The 26094-nt window shown below is 38.7% G+C and overlaps 1 protein-coding gene across 4 annotated transcripts in view; it reads right to left on the reverse strand.

Annotated features, from left to right (window-relative positions):
- Nucleotides 1-26094, reverse strand: part of dcc (DCC netrin 1 receptor) — a 499711-nt gene that overhangs the window by 108315 nt on the left and 365302 nt on the right. For all 4 annotated transcript variants that reach the window (XM_004910366.4, XM_004910365.4, XM_002934447.5 and 1 more), the window contains exons 8-9: nt 22570-22726; nt 9322-9476 (exon numbers count right to left, since the gene is read on the reverse strand). In XM_004910366.4, the coding sequence (XP_004910423.2) occupies nt 9322-9476; nt 22570-22726 (312 nt within the window). The remainder of the gene's footprint in view (nt 1-9321; nt 9477-22569; nt 22727-26094) is intronic.

Here is a 26094-nt window from a genome sequence, read left to right on the forward strand (position 1 = left end):
AAAAAAATTTGCATGGAGAATATTTCCGCAACGAATTTTCAAGTTGAAAATTCGCCAATGCCAAAATGCGGAAATTCACTGCAAATCCATGCCTGGCAAAAAAAATTTGCTCATCACTACTGTTGGGTCTTTATTGATTTATAAATCTATTCCACTAAGAAGCGTTGGTTTAAATTGTACATTAGGGGAAGGACATTTTTGCTACTTTTCAATGTCGGAATTTAATTTTTCTATGATGAATTTCAAGCAAAACCTTCTTTTACATGTTTATTAAGTTATACATGAAGTCAATAAGAATATTTTGGGTTAAATGGACCATTTGGTGGCAAACTCTAGAACACACACATTGGGCAGGACGGTGAGGTTGTGCAGCCAAACACACGTTATTCCATCTCGCTACAGAAATATATCCGAGACCTCCAAGCCATCGGCGAGGCTGTTTACACTGCGAGCACTGAACTGTGCCGAGGAATTTAAAATCCAATGACCCTGGTCTTCAGGATGATGGATTCTGGCTTGGTGTAATGAATTGATTGACCCCTTCGCTTTCTCCGGGTCTTGGTTGTTCTTGAATTTCTAATCCTTGAAATAAATCTCTTAAGGAGAGTAAGTAGGAAGTAGGTACTACATGAGCAGCCAATGCGATGATCAATCAAATATCTTTTCCTGGTTTTGCAGTCGTAGCCAACATTATTACTCATCCGGGCTTGGGGAAAAAATGCAATTTCTCAAGGATGTCTATGAAAAATAAGTATTTGTCACAGTGGGGTATGAGGGAGAATACAGAAATGCATGTTCTAAGCACAACCAAACATTCCTTGGTTTAGACTAATGGCCTGGAGATGTTAAAAACCAACTCGTCAATCAGGACTAATGGGAACTTGGCCAATAATTAGTATTTATTTTCTTAATTTAGATATCACTAACACATTTAATAGAGGTAGACATGAAAAATGCCTCCATTTGCATCATTGAGGTCGAAACTACAGACCCAGGGGTATCCCACCCCAACATGGTGAGAATATATAAGTACCACGCAGGTTTTGCTTTTTCTTTTTCTTTGAACTATATTATTTAGTGAATAATGTAACCCTTTAGATCAGGGGTGTCAAACTCAGTCACATAAGGGGGCCGAAATCTAAAACACAGGCTAAGTCGCGGGCCAAATGTTTTATTAATATACTTAGTAAGATACTAAGGGGTGTATTTATCCCAATGTGTAAAAAAAGGGGTAAGACATTACTGGTGATGTTGCTCATAGCAGCCAATAGATGCTTTGCTACTGTTGGAATCTGATTACTGATTGGATGCCTTGGGTAACATTACTGGTAATGCTTCACTTTACACAGCATGATAAATATACCCCAAGGGCCACATAAAACAGCCCCGGGCCTTGTGTTTGACATATATGCTTTAGACCTAGGGCTTTTATACAGGTCATAGAAGTCTGAGGTGGCTCCTAATATGCTCATATTTTACACCAGAGACTACAATATTTAGTATAATACACCTGTTTCAATGAGTCATGTGACAGGAATTACATCACAAGTCCCGATTATAACTGATGAATTCACTAAGCACCGTTTATAAGGATATAATTTACAGGATATTCATGGCTCTTGTGTAATATAAGGAAATTACAGAGCTGTCCATATTGTCGACTGTCCAAAACCTAACTCAGGAACCCAGTACAGGTATGGGATCTGTTATCCGGAAACCCGTTATCCATGAAACTCTGAATTATGGGAAGGCCATAGACTCCATTTTAATCAAATAATTCCGATTTTTAAAATTACTGTACTGTTTTATAATTAGAGAAAAAATTAGACTTTTTTGCTTATAATGGAGTCTATGGAAGATGGCCTTTCTGTAATTCGGAACTGCATAATGGGTTTCCGGATAAGGCCAAATTTCCAAACGCTTCCCATATGCCAGTGATCCCCAACCAGTGGCTCAGGGGCAACATGTTGCTCCCCAACCCCTTGGGTGTTGCTCTCAGTGCCCCCAAACCAGGGAGTTATTTTTGAATTCCTGACTTGGGGGCAAGTTTTGGTTGAATAAAAACAAGATTTCCTACCAAATAAAGCCCCTGTAAGCTGATAGGGTGCATAGAGGCTGCCTAATAGCCAATCACAGCCCTTATTTGGCTCCTCCATGAACTTTTATGGTGCTTGTGTTGCTCCCCAAGTCTTTTTACATTTGACTGTGGTTCACAAGTAAGAAAGGTTGGGGACCCCTTGCCTTATGCCATTGCCCTTAATTTGCTTTGGGCAAGTTGGAAAAGGAACCTTAGCAGTTGTGCTTCAGTATATATAGATTAGAACTACCCAGCCATCCTTCAACAAGGTCATTGGAAACAACGAGAAAGCTTAAAGTCTGGATTGTACACCCATTGGATATTTTTATTGGGAAATTAAAGTTAGAAGATAATTACTTGTTCCAAAAATAGGCCCGGAGACCTATCCAGTTGTAAACCTTGATATTTCCGATACCGTTAGGGTGACAAGGCCATGGGATTTATCAATTAAAACACAAGACAGATGATCTAATCAACTAGAATTCTATAACATAGGGGATTTTTTTTCTTAATTGAAATCATTCTCCAAGTTGTGCTCAAGAATTTCATGTAGAAATCTATTTGTCTTCCTCAGGTTAGCTACAGAGCTGACAGAATCTGCCAAGCAGTTAATGAAGTCCTTATCTTTTAAATTCTTGGGAAAAAAAAATACAAAACCGTGAATTGGCGGAGGGAAAAAACGCCTCTCTGATTTAGCAGATACACACAGGGGAGAGAGTTTCTATCTACTGCATTGAGACCGTTATACATAATGTTATGGTTACGGTTAAGGGAATAAATGTGAATTATATTGGGACGTGTTCTCGATATGTTTTGTGCAGTTTTATCCGTTTATAAATAAGTAAATCATTTTTGATAGGGGAAACGTTATGTCCTCTGGGTGCTTCTGTATAATAGGCACTAAGCCCAACGTTATCCCTTCATGTCCGCGCGATACTGCAATAATAAGTTATGGGACTGTCCTACAGAAATGAAAATCCTTTTATATTCAGCAGCTGGAGGTGAGCTTCAAGTGTGTGCTCCCTTGTAAAGTGTAAAGCATTCCTGTCTTTTAGTACATGTATAGCACTCGTTATCCAGAATGCGCGGGACCAAGGGTATTCCGGATAAGGGCTCCATACCTTAAGTAAAAAATCAATAAACCATTAATTAAACCCAATAGGATGGTTTTCCCGTCCAATAAGGGCTAATTATATCTTAGTTGGGATCAAGTACAGGTACTGTTTTATTATTACAGAGAAAAGGGAATCATTTAACCATTAAATAAACCCAATAGGGCTGTTCTGCCCCAATAAGGGGTAATTATATCTTAGTTGGGATCAAGTACAGGTACTGTTTTATTATTACATAGAAAAGGGAATCATTTAACCATTAAATAAACCCAATAGGGCTGTTCTGCCCCCAATAAGGGGTAATTATATCTTAGTTGGGATCAAGTACAGGTACTGTTTTATTATTACAGAGAAAAGTTAATCATTTAACCATTAAATAAACCCAATAGGATGGTTTTCCCCCCAATAAGGGGTAATTATATCTTAGTTGGGATCAAGTACAGGTACTGTTTTATTATTACATAGAAAAGGGAATCATTTAACCATTAAATAAACCCAATAGGGCTGTTCTGCCCCCAATAAGGGGTAATTATATCTTAGTTGGGATCAAGTACAGGTACTGTTTTATTATTACAGAGAAAAGGGAATCATTTAACCATTAAATAAACCCAATAGGGCTGTTCTGCCCCAATAAGGGGTAATTATATCTTAGTTGGGATCAAGTACAGGTACTGTTTTATTATTACAGAGAAAAGGGAATCATTTAACCATTAAATAAACCCAATAGGGCTGTTCTGCCCCAATAAGGGGTAATTATATCTTAGTTGGGATCAAGTACAGGTACTGTTTTATTATTACAGAGAAAAGGGATTCATTTAACCATGAAATAAACCCAATAAGGCTGTTCTGCCCACAATAAGGGGTAATTATATCTTAGTTGGGATCAAGTACAGGTACTGTTTTATTATTACAGAGAAAAGGGAATCATTTAACCATTAAATAAACCCAATAGGGCTGTTCTGCCCCCAATAAGGGGTAATTATATCTTAGTTGGGATCAAGTACAGGTACTGTCTTATTATTACAGAGAAAAGGGAATCATTTAAGCGTTAAATAAACCCAATAGGGCTGTTCTGCCCCAATAAGGGGTAATTATATCTTAGTTGGGATCAAGTACAGGTACTGTTTTATTATTACAGAGAAAAGGGAATCATTTAACCATTAAATAAACCCAATAGGGCTGTTCTGCCCCCAATAAGGGGTAATTATATCTTAGTTGGGATCAAGTACAGGTACTGTCTTATTATTACAGAGAAAAGGGAATCATTTAAGCGTTAAATAAACCCAATAGGGCTGTTCTGCCCCAATAAGGGGTAATTATATCTTAGTTGGGATCAAGTACAGGTACTGTTTTATTATTACAGAGAAAAGGGAATCATTTAACCATTAAATAAACCCATAGATTGTCCTCTTTCCCAACTCTCAAATGTACAATTGTAAAAGAGCAATTTACATTTTGAAGTCTTCAACAAATTTCCAAACACTGAGCATTATTTTTATTGGTACATAGCAAGACTATTCTACGGGAAGAGAAAGAGATTTGCAGTCTTTCTATTGTCTATCTTATAGTAAATACTGACCAATGAACTATTTGTAATGTATCGAGGTTGTAAAATAGGTTTTCTAAATTTTTTACATTCATTAACAGTAAAGAGTAAAACTTTTTTTTTTGTGGTTTGATTAAACAACCCAGTCATGAATAGTAAAGGAGACAAAATGTCTTCAAATGAAGATTCTATAATTGTGTACTTGGGTTTAATTAAGACGTACTTAGTGCTGCAGAAATCTATTCCACGGACTCAATACGTCCATCAATTGCCCTTTTATCAAGCTGTCAGAAATCTCTCATTCTCTCTGGGCTATATTCATTCTAAAATATTACTTTTAATTCAGTTATTGGCATCTATGGCAGAATTTGTCTTTGAATGGCGCCATATAAATCTGAATTCAAGAGGTCCAATTAAAGAGAAATAAAGCAATTTAAATGAGGTTGGAGTTGTTAATGTGATCCATTTCTCACCTGTGTGTTTGCAGCTGGTTCCATGTACAGTTGGCACCGATCTGTTGTCAATTAGTGAGTGGGAATATTACTAATTCATATCTCATCCATCACTTTCAAAATACACTGGCGCTAAACTGCACCTCTCGTGTTACCAGTTGCCACCAATCAATATTTCATTTTGACCAGATCATTACAAGTTAGAAAATGAAATAAAAATTCTGATTAGTTAATGGACTTTGAAGATTTTCATTCAGCCAGGTCGTGGTATATCTAGTACAGGTATGGGATAGGACTGTTCTGCCCCCAATAAGGGGTAATTATATCTTAGTTGGGATCAAGTACAGGTACTGTTTTATTATTACAGAGAAAAGGGAATCATTTAACCATTAAATAAACCCAATAGGGCTGTTCTGCCCCAATAAGGGGTAATTATATCTTAGTTGGGATCAAGTACAGGTACTGTTTTATTATTACAGAGAAAAGGGAATCATTTAACCATTAAATAAACCCAATAGGGCTGTTCTGCCCCCAATAAGGGGTAATTATATCTTAGTTGGGATCAAGTACAGGTACTGTTTTATTATTACAGAGAAAAGGGAATCATTTAACCATGAAATAAACCCAATAGGGCTGTTCTGCCCCAATAAGGGGTAATTATATCTTAGTTGGGATCAAGTACAGGTACTGTTTTATTATTACAGAGAAAAGGGAATCATTTAACCATTAAATAAACCCAATAGGGCTGTTCTGCCCCCAATAAGGGGTAATTATATCTTAGTTGGGATCAAGTACAGGTACTGTTTTATTATTACAGAGAAAAGGGAATCATTTAACCATTAAATAAACCCAATAGGGTTGTTCTGCCCCAATAAGGGGTAATTATATCTTAGTTGGGATCAAGTACAGGTACTGTTTTATTATTACAGAGAAAAGGGAATCATTTAACCATGAAATAAACCCAATAGGGCTGTTCTGCCCCAATAAGGGGTAATTATATCTTAGCAGGGATCAAGTACAGGTACTGTTTTATTAATACAGAGAAAAGGGAATCATTTAAAAAAATGTGAATTATTTGCTTATAATTGAGTCTATGGGAGATATCCTTTCCGTAATTCTGAACTTTCTGGATAACAGGTTTCCGCATAAGGAATCCCATACCTGTATAAATAGTTCTAAAGCAACTGGACTTGTTAAGTAATCATTGAAGACATTTCACTACTCATCCGAGCAGCTTCTTCAGTTCAACTGACTGGTATGCTTTATTTAATATGTATTTCCATACTTACTACTACTATATATTTGATAATATGCCCAGTATAAAGGCATCTTGAGCTTTTACATATTAAGACATCTAATCTCTATGTTCCTGTACTAAAAGATTAGATGCATCTCCTCTCTTCAGCCATTCAGATTCAGACTTTGGGAAAAAAAACCTGCATCATGAAACCAAAGACGGAGAGTGAGATTATAAAGATTTAATATGGGATATGGGAAAGGCTTGCATTCAGATCCCAGCCCTTAAAATGATGATTATTTCAAAAGAATCTGATGTTACTGATCTCTTGAAGAGATTATAGAGAGCTTTGAGCTTCAAGGTTCCATTTAATTCTAACGAGCAACGGAAATGGTATTTTTAATGTCTGTTAGTATCGGAAATTAATAGGTTAACTATTAGCTTTGTATCCTGATCAATGAATGGACTTGAGTATAAAACTTAATGCGCATCAGTAAAACGAGTATTGAGGCTACGTCAGTTTCAAATAATAATTATTGTTCATGAATATTTTAGCCGAATCCTGGTGATACAGAATAGGGAGGGTTAGTGAACTGGAGCTGCACAAAGGGGTGTAAAACAATGCAAAAAGGTCACTTGTAGTCCTTGAGGTGCTGTAAGCCCAGGAGTAGGGATGAGCGAATCTGTCCCGTTTCGCTTCGCCATAAAATTCTCAAAACGGTGGAAATTTTTGAGAAACGTATTTGTTGCTACGTCTTTTTTGTCGCCCGCGTCTTTTTTTTTTTTTACACAACTGCACCCAATTTTGATGCGACCGCGCCCACTTTGACGTGTGACAACATTTGTTTCCACGCGGCAAATTTTTACGGAAGTTTCGCGAAACAATCCACCAATGGTGAAATGTGGAAATTCGCTGTGAATCCATGCCTGCCGAAAAAATTCCCAGGAGTAGTGATGAGCAAATGTTTTTGCTAGGCACAGATTCACGGCGAATTTCCACATTTCACCATTGTTGAAATGGTTTGTGCCACACCCGTGAGAATTCGGCAGAAAAAAAATTGTCACAGTTGCGTCAAATTGGGTGCTGTCGTGTCAAATTGGGTGTGGTCTTGTAAAAATGGGTGCGGGCGCGTTAAAGAAAGTCACGCTTCACCCACAACTTTTGCAATACCCCCACGTTTCATACATTTTTCGTTAGTTTCGCAGATTTGCTCATCACTACCCACAAGATTAGCTGCGTAAAATTTGGCACGCGTCGAAAAATTGTCACCTGTGTCAAAAAAAATTGTAGCGTGCACTGTTTTTTTTTTTGTCACGCAGCAAAAAAAGTCGCGGTTGTGTCAAAATAGGCGTCGAATTGGCTGTCACGTCAAATTGGTTGGGTGTGGTCTCTTAAAAATGGGTGCTACCGCATCAAAATAGGCATGGTCACATCAAAGAAAGTCGCGCTACACCTGCGTTTCACTAATTTTTTGGGGGGGGGTTTTGAGTTTTTCGGTAAAGCTAAACGGGACAGATTCGCTCACCACTACCCAGAAAATTTGCATGTAAAAAAATAGTTGCCCGTGGGAAAAAAAAATAGTTTTTTTTGTCACAATTTTTTTTTTTGACCACACACTATTTTCCCCGTTCGGCTGATTTTTCGCCATTTCCCGAATCTTTTCAAAGATTTGCACATTTTTGGGCGAAGCAAAACGGGACAGATTTGCTCATCACTACTCAGCACTTTGGCACTCCTTTGGTTTTTCCAGGTCGGGGAGGATTCCATGCCCCTATAATCTTCCTTTCAATCCCCCACTAATCTCTTGGCTGATGTTGTGACAAATGACCAATTGTAAGTAGTAAAAGGCTTCTGCAAATATAATCCAATTGACCTATATATTCAGGGTCACTAGGTGCCTGTCTGTTTGGGAGAACTGGAATTATTTTTTAACTACTGTTTTAGTTAAATACTAAATAATAATAATCAGTGGTTTAATTTCATATCAATGGCAGGTAAAGCTACAGAGAGAGTGGTTCCCAAGCAAAATGGTCAAGTGCCATTGGGGGAAGGAGAATTCTTTGCACATGTCTTGAAAGTGCTTGAAAGCAGATGGTTCTGATTCTAACTCCCCATCAGCAGCAGCTGCACTGAAACCATAAAACCGAGGTAGATAAAGAGCTAAAATGTCTCTTACTCGAGAAACCTGAAGCTAAAGGAACACTGGAAATGACTAGGAATGAACAACTCTAGCAATCGCCCCTTAACCCATCATGATACAAATAGAAGCATATCTTTTCCGTTTATATAACTGGATTGTCCTTTATGGCTACAGTTTTTGTTTCCAATAGGAAAATATGGAGGTGGCGACAAAAGTTTTGTATATAGAGATGCAGCCCAACGTTTTATCGTTCACAAATGACCTGTGGAAGTGAGATATATGGCGGCATGATATGATTTGAGTGGTATATAATTATATAGTAGTTAGAAAGGTGCCTTCAGCCAAACATTAATCTAGAACAGTGGTTCTCAACCTGTGGGTCGGGACTCCTTTGGGGGTGGAACAACCCTTTCACAGGGGTCGCCTAAGACTATCGGAAAACACATATTTCCGATGGTCTTAGGAATAATTTTATGGTTGGGGGTCACCACAACATGAGGAACTGTATTAAACGGCCTCGGCATTAGGAAGGGTGGGAAACACTGATCTAGAAAAACTTATACCCTTAGCGGCATTGAATTTGTATTGAGGAGAAGCCGTATAACAGACTGAAACCAAAAAATGCCCAACAACTGGATAAGCATAAACCATAAGGTCAGAGGGCCCACCCCATCAGGATTCTCTCCAGAACCAGAAGAAATCTTTGTTTTTCACCCAATCTGTAAAAACAAGAAGACCTGTCTTTATAATACTTACACTCCGGCTGGGTCCCAACTTTGACCGGTTGGGAACTTTCTCCAGGACCCCATTCATTATAGGCCACCACTCGGAAATTGTAGGTTTCCTCCGGCGCTAGATTCCCCACGGTGAGCTGCAATGCGATAGGTTGCGATGTATTCACAGCCCGTTCCCTTGGTGCAAAACAGAATGACAAAGATCAATATAACATGACATCAATTCTGATTAATATAATTGCTTGAGGTTTTTATGTTGCTACAGCAATGTAAAGAGCTTATACCCCACAGATCCATTTCTTTTTCTTTTTTTGTTACTTACAATACCTGGAGCGCAAAAAGAGATTGTAAGATATTTATGGCTTTGTGGTCATACCATAAGGACCTGTCACACCAAATAATAATTTCAAATTCTTTTCTACTTTTTTTGTCAGGCAAAATAAACTTTACATACACAATATTGTATTAATTATCTAAATCTTATTTCCTTTATTCTTTTGGAATCCACAATTAAAGCATACAGACATCCACCATTTTGTGAACACAAAGACAAGCTTTGCATCATTCCAAAATCTTATTTGTGCACCAAAATGGGGGGTCTGGTGCCCATGTACTGAACAGACAGTTGAGACAATTGCAGTGACATCTAGGAAGTGCTGAATGGAAAGTGAAAGTAATTGACTGCCCTGCCTCTATGTCTAAGGCATAGAGGTGGGAAAGGGAATAGAAGATTCGCCAGGTTTGATCTGTCAAGTACCATTGAGTCCTATGGAAGGCTTCCAAAGCCAGACATGGAAGGCATCAAAGCCAGAAAGATTTTTGTGGCATAAAAAACTTTTCGGCACGAAAATATCGCGACTTTCAGAACGCAATTGCGATATTTTCGTACGTACGATAACAGCATTTTCGAGACATTTTAGAACTTCAGAAATTATCGTGGTTACTCCGAATTTATACCATATTGTGTTTTAAGCCCCCCAAAAAATGGATCTTGGTAAATGGGCCCCTAAGTCTTGAGTGGGAAAAGATAACAACAGGCAAAAAACCATTGTGCCATAGACTTAAGGTGGCCATAAACCTTCAGATCGCCAAGCGAGCGGATCTTCTCCTGATATCCCCCACCAACAGGTGGCCGATATCGGGAGAATCCAGGGTAAATCAATCCTTTGGCCCTGCGGCAAAATGATCAAATTATAACGACGGGCATAGGCAAAGTCGATTAGGGGACCGCATCAACGAGCCGGTGCGACTAGATTTTTTAACCTGCCCGATCGAGATCTGCCCGATTTCAGGCCAGATGTTGGTCGGGCAGGCCCGCCGGTAGTGCCAATACACTGGCTGATAAGCTTCCGAATCTGTCTAAGGGACCCATATCAGCAGTCTAAAGGTCCCCATACACGGGCCAATTCTAGCTGCAGATATCGGTCCCTTAGACCGATTCTTTGAAAAAATACACCCATAATCATTAATTTTTATTACAGCAGCGTTTTTATCTCTTTCTTTTTACTCTTGAAATATCTACTATTGTTTCTTCAAACATATTTATTTAGAATTGTGTTTCGTTTGCGGGTCTGTTGTACAAATCAATTGCAAAGGAAACATGTAAACACTCTGAGAAACCGATTGGAGAGCTGCTTCAGCAAACGATAATCCAGACCATAAATCTAATGGGATATTTTTAGAAGGTTCAGGTGTTTAGAAGCACAAGGATAGGAAATAGAATACCAACATCTGACGCTAATCACTATCGGAGTGATTACATTTGTATTCGGCTCCTACTCGGGCACGTGTTATGGAAACGTGCCCTGCATCAGATAGTGCCCATAGAAATCCTCTTGCATTTGGGACTGGAAAAGCTACTCTGTCTCTGTCAATGAAAAAGGATCCTACTGTCTCGCTTAGAAGTTCAGAACCAAAAGCCTGACGGACTTTCTCAGGTTTCTGAAAGGAATTACCCACAAGGCTTTATTTATAAAGGCTGAGGGCACAGGGGCCATTTTGCCCAATGTTGTCATCCATCAGAAAATAGTGGTGGTCAGAGGTGGAGAAAATATCCCTGCCGGCCTGTCACGGATTGTAATGTTATTAATGGAAAGTGCGCTGGCTTTCCCCAGTGCCAATGGTTTCTACCAGATGACAGTTGTGCTCATACAACAAGTATCATGGGGATGTTTAGTGAAACCATAGTGTAGGCTAGAGTTGTCCAACTTATTACATGTAGAGGGCTGATTGTTTCTCATATCGCATTTGGGAGGGACAGATTACACTAAAATGACCAAGTCTTGGTTTGGAGCCTTAGAGCTGACTGGGGCCATAAGAATTCTTTAAAGGGCCACATCTGGCCCACGGACCTTGAGTTGGTTTTTTTTAAAATGTATTTTGGTGAGTTTTTGGTTGCCAGAGTGGGCAACTTATTGGCCTTATACAGTAGGCCAAGTTGTCTACCCATTCAATAAAGGAATTTGGCCTGTAATCCAGAATGCTTGGGACCTGGGGCTTTCCAGATATGGGATCTTTCTGTAATTTAGATCACCATAGGTCTTCTAAAAAAATATTTAAACATTTCATAAACCCAATAGGATTGTTTTGCCCCCAATAAGGGGTAATTATATCTTAGTTGGGATCAAGCACAGGTACTGTTTTATTATTACAGAGAAAAGGGAATCATTTAACCATTAAATAAACCCAATAGGGCTGTTCTGCCCCCAATAAGGGGTAATTATATCTTAGTTGGGATCAAGTACAGGTACTGTTTTATTATTACAGAGAAAAGGGAATCATTTAACCATTAAATAAACCCAATAGGGCTGTTCTGCCCCAATAAGGGGTAATTATATCTTAGTTGGGATCAAGTACAGGTACTGTTTTATTATTACAGAGAAAAGGGAATCATTTAACCATTAAATAAACCCAATAGGGCTGTTCTGCCCCAATAAGGGGTAATTATATTTTAGTTGGGATCAAGTACAGGTACTGTTTTATTATTACAGAGAAAAGGGAATCATTTAACCATTAAATAAACCCAATAGGGCTGTTCTGCCCCAATAAGGGGTAATTATATCTTAGTTGGGATCAAGTACAGGTACTGTTTTATTATTACAGAGAAAAGGGAATCATTTAACCATTAAATAAACCCAATAGGGCTGTTCTGCCCCAATAAGGGGTAATTATATCTTAGTTGGGATCAAGTACAGGTACTGTTTTATTATTACAGAGAAAAGGGAATCATTTAACCATGAAATAAACCCAATAGGACTGTTCTGCCCCCAATAAGGGGTAATTATATTTTAGTTGGGATCAAGTACAGGTACTGTTTTATTATTACAGAGAAAAGGGAATCATTTAACCATTAAATAAACCCAATAGGACTGTTCTGCCCCAATAAGGGGTAATTATATCTTAGTTGGGATCAAGTACAGGTACTGTTTTATTATTACAGAGAAAAAAGGAATTATAATTATTTGCTTATAATGGAGTCTATGGGAGATGGCTTTTCCGTAATTCAGAATTTTCTGCATAATGGGCTTCTTGGATAATGGATCCCATACCTGGCCTTATTTTCTTCTTCTGTATACAGTATGTTTCCTTAACTTTCTTTCCCCAACTGTTTTTCTATATCTATTTATACCCGTCCCTATTATTCTGCTTCACACACTTGGATATGAAGAAGTCACGTTATGGCCGGTTGCCACCATTATCCAAGCAGCTCGGGAAGTTCCACCTACCAGAGATGCAGTGTTTGCTCATCATTTCCTTATGACTATTTCTGAAGCCTGTAATTCACTGACAATGAAACAAGAGCGAGGCCGTTTGAAAGCTGCGGCTTCATACATCACGGCAGATTTAAGACCATGTCCTGGAAGGCTTCAAAGTCTTCATTATGCAGCTTACAAAGTGAATGTACTGTAGATCTTCTTACACCAGTGTAAAAGGTAATTACACTGTTCCTGTACAGCTACAAACGATGTTAAGATATGTCAAATGCCTAATTAGCTGCTTCAAGGTGGAAGAGCCATGATAATGATCCTCGCTGTGAATTGAAGAAATTTCAGGACAGGCATTTACATTTTTTTATGTGTTGTTTTTTATATTTCTTTTTGTTCTTCTTTTGCCTAACAGCGAAGGCATTGTACTATATGTTTATTATAGTTATTATCCTCATATCCTCCCGTTGGTGCTTTGTGGCTTAGCATAGTGTATTGTTATCAGTTTAATTGTTAAATAGTAGTACAATATAACATAATCACTTGATATGGGGCAACAAATACACAGGGGCAGATTTACTAGAATCCAAAAAGGGACTTCCAGAAGGATTCTCATCAGTTTTTCCAGTAATTACAGGTATGCAACCTGTAATCCAGAATGCTTGGGACCTGGGGTGTTCAGGATAAGGGATCTTTCCAGAATTTGGATCCCCCTACCTGAAAAATCATTTAACCATTAAATAAACCCAATAGGGCTGTTCTGCCCCCAATAAGGGGTAATTATATCTTAGTTGGGATCAAGTACAGGTACTGTTTTATTATTACAGAGAAAAGGGAATCATTTAACCATAAAATAAACCCAATAGGGCTGTTCTGCCCCCAATAAGGGGTAATTATATCTTAGTTGGGATCAAGTACAGGTACTGTTTTATTATTACAGAGAAAAGGGAATAATTTAACCATTAAATAAACCCAATAGGGCTGTTCTGCCCCCAATAAGGGGTAATTATATCTTAGTTGGGATCAAGTACAGGTACTGTTTTATTATTACAGAGAAAAAGGAAATCATTTTTAATTATTTGCTTATAATGTAGTCTATGGCAGATGGCCTTTCCATAATTCGGAACTTTCTGGATAACAGATTTCTGGATAAATGAATGTTATCCAACCCCAAACCTAGAGGTACCTGAGTACAGGTAAATGTGTACCCTAGGAGGACAGTGAAATGCCCAGCCCTGAGTTACTTACACATATCTCTCTACATTAACATCAGGGGATTTGTTCCAATAAGGCGACTGCAGATGAGAATATGAGAATATGTAATGCTAAATATATGCAGTAATGCTTACTGGCCTGAGCACTCCAACGTTAATGTGCATTCCCATGATCGTATGTGACTAAGCGTGGCCCCATCTCTAAATAGGGTTTTATCGTGTCACGTGACTCATACAGTAATGCCCCAAAGGAAAAATGTTTCGGGTCTGTACATTCTAAGGATATAAACTTCTTCTGACAGTGCTACAGGGCTCGGAGAGGTCTCTTCTCATTTAGCTGCAGTGTTTATAGCACCAGAACATTACTTGCTCCATATTACTGCCCTATAAGTACTCACACTGCCATGTTTATTGGTTCTACTGATCATCACTTGGGTTTGTGTCACCGCTGTAAATGTGTTTAATTCCAATTGGTTCTGCAAGCATAGAAATAACTGTATTAAATATCAAACTATCTTTTTTAAAAGTTATACAGGGAACTCTGAGTATCACTCATGTATTATAAGGGATAATGTACCCCCTACTGTAAATGATAAGGATATTAGCAGTCACTGAGGGGTTCTGTGCCCATATAAAGGCACAAGGCTGCAGGCTGAGTTATACAGGGAACTCTGAGTATCACTCATGTATTATAAGGGATAATGTACCCCCTACTGTAAATGATAAGGATATTAGCAGTCACTGAGGGGTTCTGTGCCCATATAAAGGCACAAGGCTACAGGCTGAGTTATACAGGGAACTCTGAGTATCACTCATGTATTATAAGGGATAATGTACCCCCTACTGTAAATGATAAGGATATTAGCAGTCACTGAGGGGTTCTGTGCCCCCCATATAAAGGCACAAGGCTGCAGGCTGAGTTATACAGGGAACTCTGAGTATCACTCATGTATTATAAGGGATAATGTACCCCCTACTGTAAATGATAAGGATATTAGCAGTCACTGAGGGGTTCTGTGCCCATATAAAGGCACAAGGCTGCAGGCTGAGTTATACAGGGAACTCTGAGTATCACTCATGTATTATAAGGGATACTGTACCCCCTACTGTAAATGATAAGGATATTAGCAGTCACTGAGGGGTTCTGTGCCCATATAAAGGCACAAGGCTGCAGGCTGAGTTATACAGGGAACTCTGAGTATCACTCATGTATTATAAGGGATAATGTACCCCCTACTGTAAATGATAAGGATATTAGAAGTCACTGAGGGGTTCTGTGCCCATATAAAGGCACAAGGCTGCAGGCTGAGTTATACAGGGAACTCTGAGTATCACTCATGTATTATAAGGGATACTGTACCCCCTACTGTAAATGATAAGGATATTAGCAGTCACTGAGGGGTTCTGTGCCCATATAAAGGCACGAGGCTGCAGGCTGAGTTATACAGGGAACTCTGAGTATCACTCATGTATTATAAGGGATAATGTACCCCCTACTGTAAATGATAAGGATATTAGCAGTCACTGAGGGGTTCTGTGCCCATATAAAGGCACAAGGCTGCAGGCTGAGTTATACAGGGAACTCTGAGTATCACCATATAAAAGCAGAAGGCACTAAGCAATTACTTTAAAGTGTGTTTTATTATACTTATTTCTTATAAAGGATCTTAGGAAAGATAAGCGGTTAGTTTGCAGCTCAGGTCAGACTGCAGCTTCAGATAACCACAGTAATATAAATGTTTGTGCCATGTTGCAAAAAAACCTTTGCCTGATGTGATTTTCCTTGCAAGAAAAACTCATTTTCCTTTGCTTCTTTGGAAAGCGAGCCCTGAGCTGCGGGTCGGAGCTATCAGCCACAAATGAACATGTAAAAAATATTAGTTGCTCCTCGGGCATCTGTGCATATCTCCTCCATTAATTTAGTGCCAGACATTAACAGGCTGACCCGCCATCCCTCACAGTGACATTTATCTTCAGCTGCGCATCCAAAATAACGCACGCGACCGATAATATATTTCAGCCTCGCCGGATTCTCCATTGTGCGCGCTTTACATAATTAATTTGTTGGCCTGTTTAACTGTCGAGCAAAGTTCTATTAACTTATTATAGAAACGGTTCATTACATCACACAGGAGCAGGTCCTCCGTCTCATCTCCAAAATTGCCTCTTCTCATCATTATATATGCTCCGACTGTTTCCCACAGATTGATGTTTGGTATTAAACAAACAGAGGAACAGCGAGAGGGAAAGAGAGGAGGGAGCTTAACTAAACTTAGATTTACTCCGAATGATAGGAAGGCCATCTCCCATGAACTCCATTTTAATCAAATCGTATTTTTTTCTCTGTAATAATAAAACAGTACCTTTACTTGATCCCAGCTAAGATATAATTACCCCTTATTGGGGGCAGAACAGCCCTATTGGGTTTATTTAATGGTTAAATGATTCCCTTGTGTCTGTAATAATAAAACAGTACCTGTACTTGATGCCAACTAAGATATAATTACCCCTTATTGGGGGCAGAACAGTCCTATTGGGTTTATTTAATGGTTAAATGATTCCCTTTTCTCTGTAATAATAAAACAGTACCTGTACTTGATGCCAACTAAGATATAATTACCCCTTATTGGGGGCAGAACAGCCCTATTGGGTTTATTTAATGGTTAAATGATTCCCTTTTCTCTGTAATAATAAAACAGTACCTGTACTTGATCCCAACTAAGATATAATTACCCCTTATTGGGGCAGAACAGCCCTATTGGGTTTATTTAATGGTTAAATGATTCCCTTTTCTCTGTAATAATAAAACAGTACCTGTACTTGATCCCAACTAAGATATAATTACCCCTTATTGGGGCAGAACAGCCCTATTGGGTTTATTTCATGGTTAAATGATTCCCTTTTCTCTGTAATAATAAAACAGTACCTGTACTTGATCCCAACTAAGATATAATTACCCCTTATTGGGGCAGAACAGCCCTATTGGGTTTATTTAATGGTTAAATGATTCCCTTTTCTCTGTAATAATAAAACAATACCTGTACTTGATCCCAACTAAGATATAATTACCCCTTATTGGGGGCAGAACAGCCCTATTGGGTTTATTTAATGGTTAAATGATTCCCTTTTCTCTGTAATAATAAAACAGTATCTGTACTTGATCCCAACTAAGATATAATTACCCCTTATTGGGGCAGAACAGCCCTATTGGGTTTATTTAATGGTTAAATGATTCCCTTTTCTCTGTAATAATAAAACAGTACCTGTACTTGATCCCAACTAAGATATAATTACCCCTTATTGGGGCAGAACAGCCCTATTGGGTTTATTTCATGGTTAAATGATTCCCTTTTCTCTGTAATAATAAAACAGTACCTGTACTTGATCCCAACTAAGATATAATTACCCCTTATTGGGGCAGAACAGCCCTATTGGGTTTATTTAATGGTTAAATGATTCCCTTTTCTCTGTAATAATAAAACAGTATCTGTACTTGATCCCAACTAAGATATAATTACCCCTTATTGGGGCAGAACAGCCCTATTGGGTTTATTTAATGGTTAAATGATTCCCTTTTCTCTGTAATAATAAAACAATACCTGTACTTGATCCCAACTAAGATATAATTACCCCTTATTGGGGCAGAACAGCCCTATTGGGTTTATTTAATGGTTAAATGATTCCCTTTTCTCTGTAATAATAAAACAATACCTGTACTTGATCCCAACTAAGATATAATTACCCCTTATTGGGGGCAGAACAGCCCTATTGGGTTTATTTAATGGTTAAATGATTCCCTTTTCTCTGTAATAATAAAACAGTATCTGTACTTGATCCCAAAGAATTTTGCTGCGAATACGTGGATGGCTCAGCAGTACTAATAACGACCAGTTGCAAAGTTGCTAGAAATAGGACATTCTATAACATACTAAAAGTTACAACCCCTTTAAATAGGGAAACTCGCCCGTCAAAGCCAAAGTTTAATTTATCTATTTTATTAAACCATAGAAACATTACGGCTCGTTTGACATTTATTTTCGAGCTCTATAGTTGCACCGTTCCGACACACAACACAAAGCTCAAGGAAATCAGTTTGTGCATGACAAACCCCATTGAGCGGCCGACGTAAGACAACAAAATTACACTGTAGTAACGCGGGCGCTCACCGACGCGCCTCTCATTAAAGCAACTAGCGAACCAGAGTGGCGCCGCGCAATTGCCTATTGTGGGACCTGTCAGCCATTGTCAGGAACTGATTGTCTGCTTTGTGTGTGTGTTCAGCCTATATCTCCTGTACAACACAAATATTGTGTGACTTTTGCAATTGCCTTTCACTTCTCTCCCATTGCTTCCTATGGAACTAAACAAGCGGAAAAAATGAAGAAACACATATAATGGATGGTACTTTACCCCGTTGGTCTGTAATAATCCTAATTAACATCGCCAAGGCAACATCAAACTGTTTATTAGCACAGAATCTATAATGGGTTTGAGTGCATACATTTTTACATCAACAGTGTTGCCAAGGACTAACTTAACATCATTTGGGAACATGGATATTGTATCTCCAATAATGAGAAGGATTTAGTAAAAAAAGGACATGGGGATTAAAGTTAACTTTTAGTATTACGTAGACAGTAATATTCTGAGACTATTTGCAATTGGTCTTCATTTTTTATAATTTGTAGGTTTTTAATTGCTTCAATTTTTGTGTAGCAGCTCTCCAGTTTGGAGTTTTAGCAGCTGGTTGCTAGGGTCCATATTACCTTAGCAACCAGGGAGAGGTTTGAATGAGAGGTCGGTATATGAATAGGAGAGGGACTGAATTGAAAGATAAGTTATGAAAAGTAACATTAGCAATAAAACTGTAGCCTCAAGCAACAGCAGTTTTCTGGCTGCCGGGGTCAGTGACCCCTCCATTTGAAAGCTGCAAGGAGAAAAAAAAACCTGTACAAAACACACCCCATAATATCTCCACTAATATACATAAGGAGGCCCAGGTGCAAGCAGGATTAAAGGTATTGGGAAGGGGCCCCCCTACAGCAGCAAGTTCTACTTCATTATAATTGTTATGGGGGTTGGGGAATGTTATCCTTATCTCCTAGTGGGGTCCTTTGTAGTAGTGGGGAGTACTCCATTATAGTTATTGGGGTATATACAGCACCCCCATCTCAACTTGAGTTTCCTAGCATTAGTGGGGGCTTCTCCACTACAGTGATAGAGAGGAGAGGGAATGTAGGGCCTAGTCTCCATACAGGTTCCAGAACAGCAGTAGGTTCTACTCCATTATAATTGTTATGGGGGTTGGGGAATGTTATCCTCATCTCCCAGTGGGATCCTTTGTAGTAGTGGGGAGTACTCCATTATAGTTATTGGGGTATATACAGCACCCCATCTCCACTTGAGTTTCCTAGCATTAGTGGGGGCTTCTCCGCTACAGTAACAGAGAGGAGAGGGAATGTAGGGCCTAGACTCCATACAGGTTCCAGCACAGTAGAAGGTTCTACTCCATTCTAATAGTTATGGGGGTAGTATTGGGGTCTGCTCCATTCTACGTATGGGGGGGTTGAATGCAGATCTCGTCTCTACACAGGTTCCTCTGCAGTAGTAGTTACATCACTAACATTTTGGGATCTTCCAAGTTCAGGAGAATAAGGAGAAAATAGTCCATTAATAAAAAGGCAAAGTAGGTAACCTGGGCCCCATCTGATAAATGGAAATAAATAAATGTTGATGCCCAACCTGCAGCACTACAGATGTTCCTACAGCCTTCAGAGGGACCCTGGGAGTTTTGTTAGGGCCTAGCAACCCTTATACAGTTATTTTTTTTCTGTAGCAACAAACTTGTAAATAAACACAGCTGAACTAGAGTGTAATCTTCCAATCTTCCCAGTTTAATAGAAGCCTTTACTAGTAACCGGTAACAAAAGCTTCACCCAAACGTCATGCTGGCAGCTCCTCGCCATCTCGCTGGTCAGAGAGCCTGAGCACTGAAATGGCAGATCCTTCCGCCTTTACAAACCCGCGATTAACTCCCTGAAGCTGTCGGAATGAGGATTTATTAAGCTAAAGTGCACACCTTGCCAGTGGCAATATATGTAAACTGCAATTAGGGTGTAATTATCCTGCATTTGTGATCATCAATTGCTCCATTACATGTTCTTTTCCTATAAATCATCTGGTTTTATTGGGTACCTGGTCGTGAAGGATTTTAGATCCATATGACCCTTTAGTGCCCAGTAATACAAAATTCCATCTTAAAGGGAAACTACACCCCCAGAATGAATACGTAACCAACAGACAGTTTATATTATATTAAGTGGCCTATTAAAGAATCTCGCCAAACTGGAATATATATATCAGTAAATATTGCCCTTTTACATCCTTTCCCTTGAGCCGCCATTTAGTGATGGGCTGTGTGCTCTCTCAGAGATCAGCTGACAGGAAGTGATGCAGCTCTAACTGTAACAGGAAGTAGTGTGGGAGTAAAAGGCAGAACTCTGCCCATTCATTGGCTGATGGGGCCTAGCATGTATGTGTGCCTTGGCTTGTTTGTGTGCACTGGGAATCCTATGATCCCAGGGGGCGGCCCTTAGTACATAAAATGGCAGTTTTCTATTTAGGATTACCCAATGGCACATACTGCTAAAAAAGTATATTTATATGAAAATGGTTTATTTAGATGAAGCAGGGTTTTACATATGAGCTGTTTATACAATATATTTATATAGAGACCTACATTGTTTGGGGGTATAGTTTCCCTTTAAATAACTAAAGATGGAAGATGCCATAATCAACAAGCACAGGGCCTTGCTCTTGCCATTACACTTATAGATTGAGGTTTTGGTAGAGAGAGCAACCAAAAGAAGTTAACTGTGATGCTGGGATAAACCTCATTTGTATTAATGACCTGTTAATATATCTTTTCCCATATATATATATATATATATCCATATACAGTATAATAAACTTGTTTGTAGTTCAGTCTGTACCGAACACTCAGGATACAGAGATTTATTCATATTGGTTGGTTGCAATATCCGCTTCCTGATATCAAGCGTGAAATCTTCTGTGACATTGGCAGCTGGAAATATTCCCAGATTCCCTATCTCCCCTGCACGCTGAATGGAGCTCACACAGTAATCTGTGCCTCCTCTATGTACTTCCATAAGGGAAAAACAGCCATCGAGCAATAGGATATCAGGCAGTATCCACCTATGTACAGTATTGTTACCATGGGTATAATAGAATTTGGTGTGAAAATATAGACTTAGTGTTTATATTATATTTGTTTATTTATTAATTTGTGTATATATGTATTTATATATTTGTATGTATGTATTTATTTGTATGTATGTATGTATTTATTTATGTGTATGCATGCATGCATGTATTTGTATGTATGTATGTATGTATTTGTTTATGTGTATGTATGTATGTATGTATTTATTTGTATGTATGTGTGTATGTATTCCCTTAGGTTTTTTTATTATATAGTAGTGATGAGCAAGATTTTTCACCAGGCATGGATTTCAATGTTTCGCCATATTTAATGCAAATCATTTTCTGCATTTCACAAATTTTTCACCATTTTGCAAATATTTTTGCCGTTTCACGAATTTTCTGGCAAGTGGGTGTGCCTAAATTACTATTCTGACTTCGGTGTGCCTAAATTACTATTCTGTCTTAATCTTCTGGTTCTGGTCTTGATTCTGACCACGTTGATTGCTGCCTGCCCCGATCTTTTGCCTGAATACCACTTTGAGCTTTCTTAACTCCTTCTATACTGCAAATTTGACAGCATGCAGCTTCCTCTTTGGTCCAGATCTCAACCCCGGTAAGAGCCGCCCGGCCTTGACACATGATTACATGGGTTCATCCCATGTAAAGTGTTTTACATGTGGTATTTTCAATTGATCTGGATAGGAAGGCATTTTGGAGCTTTGTTGGCCACAGGAGAGGCCGTTTCCCATGGGTGGCATTTGCCATTTCCCTTAACAAAGAAAAATGTTGACTGGGACTGGTAATAATTCCGCCACCAACTATAGTATTTAGAAAGAATAGCAGGAATTCATCAAACATCATTTAATATTCTGACCCCATATGTAATAAAAGGCACTAAGTTTGCCCAGGAGCAGTAATCCATAGCGGGCAATAAGTTTTCTTTTAAACAGATGACCTGTAAATGCTTCCCGCTGATTGGTTGCTATGGGTTACTGCTCCTGGGCAAACTTATTGTCTTTTATTACATAACCCCTCTGCTCTTTCTGTAATCCATAGAATAAATACATTCATATTTTAACATGATATTACTTAAACGGCGTATTGGGATATTTTTTCACAATAGCTTACCTTTGTGCTCCTTGCTTGGAGAAATATACTGTGTACGTCTGTATGTTCCCTCTGGGCTCCACAGGCGGCCGCCAGCTAAGACGAACAAAGCGGCTGGAAACCAAGACAGGGACCACATCTCGGGGAGCAGAGGGGAGGACGCTGGAACTGGGGACAGCTAGAGGGGAAGGGGTGGATTCAGTCAGATCGGAAGCTTTGGTTTTAGAAAAAGAGGTTGGGGATGGGGCTATTAGGGAATCAGGAGGAGAAAGTGTGGGGGGTATAGCTTTATTGTTCAGAGAACAGAAGGCCACGTACAATGGAACAAGGATACAAATGGATAAAAATAAAAATTGAACTGATATAAAAACGTCTTAAAAACATAAAGTAAACATGAGAAATATGGCAAACACTTCCCCCAACAAGGAATGATATTCCCATATCTGTCAAACCCAACTGGAGATGAGTGGATCATTTCATACAGATAAGAAGTTTGGGATATTCGAGGCACACACAAACCACTGATTCAGCATTTCATCAGGCCACTTGTGCCACTTCTATGACATAATTTAGCGATATAAAAATAAAGAAAGATCTATAAAATAGCCTTAGCGCCCCTAATATTGTAGTCTGGAAAACTAAAAATGTTGACTAAAATGTTGACCAATAAAGATGCCTAAGAAGGACTACATGTATATTGGTCCCCCCCCCTCCACCAATTAAAGCACCAAAGGTGTCTTGGCCCAATGGGTTCTGATTTGCACATTAACAGAATTAAATGGAGTTGGTCTGCTATGATATACATATTACAGAGAATGGGGAATGTTTCCGATCGACATAGGAGCCAGACTTGAGCTATAATTGGCACTGGCTTCAAGCTTTTTTTTTTTGCCTTCTTCTGGATCCAAACAGTGGATATATGACCATTCATGTTAGGTTTTATTCGTCACAGCAACAGTAGGACCTTGCCAGAGTGCTGCACAGGTAAATTTAGAAAAGGGAGAAAGGAGGTTCTCTACTGTGACTGCACGGTGTATTGATTGATACAGATGCTACTACTGCTTGTGCTAGGTGACAGCCTGCTTGGATTTCTATCAGTGAGATTCAGATCCAGCAGGGCTGCTTAACTTCTTTCATGGTGGGACCATCCTTTCTGTAGGTAGAGGCAGCCTAATACTCAGTGGCGGATATAATGATATGATCTAAACTGGCAACTATGAAACTTATGTCTTCAGTGAGGAACTGCAGAGCATAGTAGAAATGTAGGCTTTAGAAAATTGCCTTGGGTTAGGCTGGCAAGGTCCTATTTATTTGGTAAAATGTGAATACCATTTATGCCACTTCTGTCTCCTGGTGTTTCATATGTAACAATGGGGGTTCAGTGGGATGGCTCAAGGCGAAGGGTCAGTTGAGTCCCCTTGTCAAGGAAGATAAAGAGCTGAAATCTGAGCTTATTTAGTTCCAGCGTGCATTGTGAAATATACTCAACCTGCCTGAACTCCTGGATTTCTGCTATTTTTTCCCCATTCTTCCCATGCTGGCTCATTTGCTTGTCTAATCTGAGAATTAGCAATCACTGTGTCTTGCCGGGTGTGCCCTAGCCCCGAGACTGTTTCTATGACCACAGATCCCTCATCTGTTGCCATGGAGAAACAAATAAAGAAATATACACCAGCTCAAGAAGGCTAAAAAAAACCTTGGAACCCTGGTACTTTATCTAAACAAAATGAACTGAAGATGGTGATTGAAATGAATGGAAAAATTATCATTTGAGGTTTGCTTGTATTCCATGCAGAAATGGTATCCATGAATACTGTATGTACTAACTGATCATTGTTATGTACTTAGCACGCACCACTCCATACAGTACGAAGGGGTCATTTACAAAGTAGATGTAATGGTGAACGCATATAGGCACAATTTATTAAGGTTTGTATGTTGTGTACGTCCATCTTGTTGCCCTGCTTGTGTGTCCTGCTTTTTCTCATTCTTAAATCTGCCCAATCAATTTTCTGACCGATCTTGAAAAAAAGACTGTTGCATGTATTGTTGTTCATTGAACACTTACCTTACGATAACTGTCGGATCTCATTGAAATTGGTCCTAACTAACATTGGGATTTTTATGGTTTTAGAGTTTTTTGAAACCATGACTAACTCACGACTAATTTCTATGAATGTCAGTCATTTATCAAAAGATCCGAATTGAAGCCAGCATCAAACCCCCCCAAAAACTTCTAAAACCATGAAGCAAAGAAAGATCTTCTAGTTGTAAAAGGGACTTCTGCCATTGACTTCTACATTATCTCGGCAGGTTTTCGATGGCGTATTTTTGCATTTGTCCCTGCTTTGTTGGATAATAAATCACAAGACATAATAAATCCGTGACAAAATCGGATTTTGTTGTAAAAAAAACAAACAAACCGGAAAAATCAAATGTTTGTAAATGCCCCCCTATGCGTGCTACTTTCAAACTGTACTCGATTTTGGGGTTTTTTTTGTTTTATTTACTTTTGATATTATTATTATTATTATTTTTTTGCCCTCCTTGTTCCCCTTGGTTGGTTAATAGGGTCTGGTTTGTATACTACCTGTCCAGTACAGCTCTCAGAACATTTGATCATCCCAACTCTTAAGCTGGCCATACACGTACCGATTTTTTGTTACTTTAGGGCAGTTATCGTAAAGTAAGTGTTCACTGAATGATTGTACATCCAGCAATCTTTCATCCAACATTGGTCAGTAGATTGATTGGGCAGGGTTAAAAATTTTCATTGACTGTCGACTGTCCCTCTTTTTGTCCAACCAAAACAACTTGGAGAGTACTGGAAGATCTTCGTCATTAGAAAAAGCAACAACATGGAAGTACCTAGAACATACTGAGACAGGAACCGTAATAAATGGCGTCCATATGTATTCACCATTATATCCACTTTGTAAATGACCCCTATTTTCACTCTCTTTTAATAAATGATATAGACCCACAAGATTTCCCAAGCCAAACGGATGTTTTATTAACTTTTGAAACATATATGTCCCACCTGCTGATCTCGCCTTCTCTACTGATCAATTATTAATGAATATCTTCACTTGACATTCCATTTTTACTGAGCTTGCACTTTTAATATGTATTAGAAAAGGTAACAGAGAGATGCTAGATATTTTATTTTGACTCATGTGTGATTTATAGAAATCTCCAGACAGGAATAAATCATTTGAACTCATTTCAAATGCATATATAAAAGGGAGTTTTATTCCTCAAAGCAGATAGGTCTACATTAGCCGGCCCATGTTTTGAAAGAAGGCTGAAAAATGGATTTTCCAAAGTTACAGAGCTAAACTTAGACTAAGTTTTGGGTTTGAGCATTTAAATCTTTATTCTATAGTAACTGTAATTAAAAAATCTTGAATATTTATGCCCTATTGACATTCAGTATGGGCTTTAAGGAATGTATTAGGAAACAAATAAACACAATCCCTATATCTCCCCCTATGCAATCTTCAGGCTGGGCTTTTAGAAGAGCCAAGAAGCATTCAACACATATCT

Source organism: Xenopus tropicalis, chromosome 1 (assembly GCF_000004195.4).
Source record: "Xenopus tropicalis strain Nigerian chromosome 1, UCB_Xtro_10.0, whole genome shotgun sequence".
Classification (NCBI taxonomy): Eukaryota; Metazoa; Chordata; class Amphibia; order Anura; family Pipidae; genus Xenopus; species Xenopus tropicalis.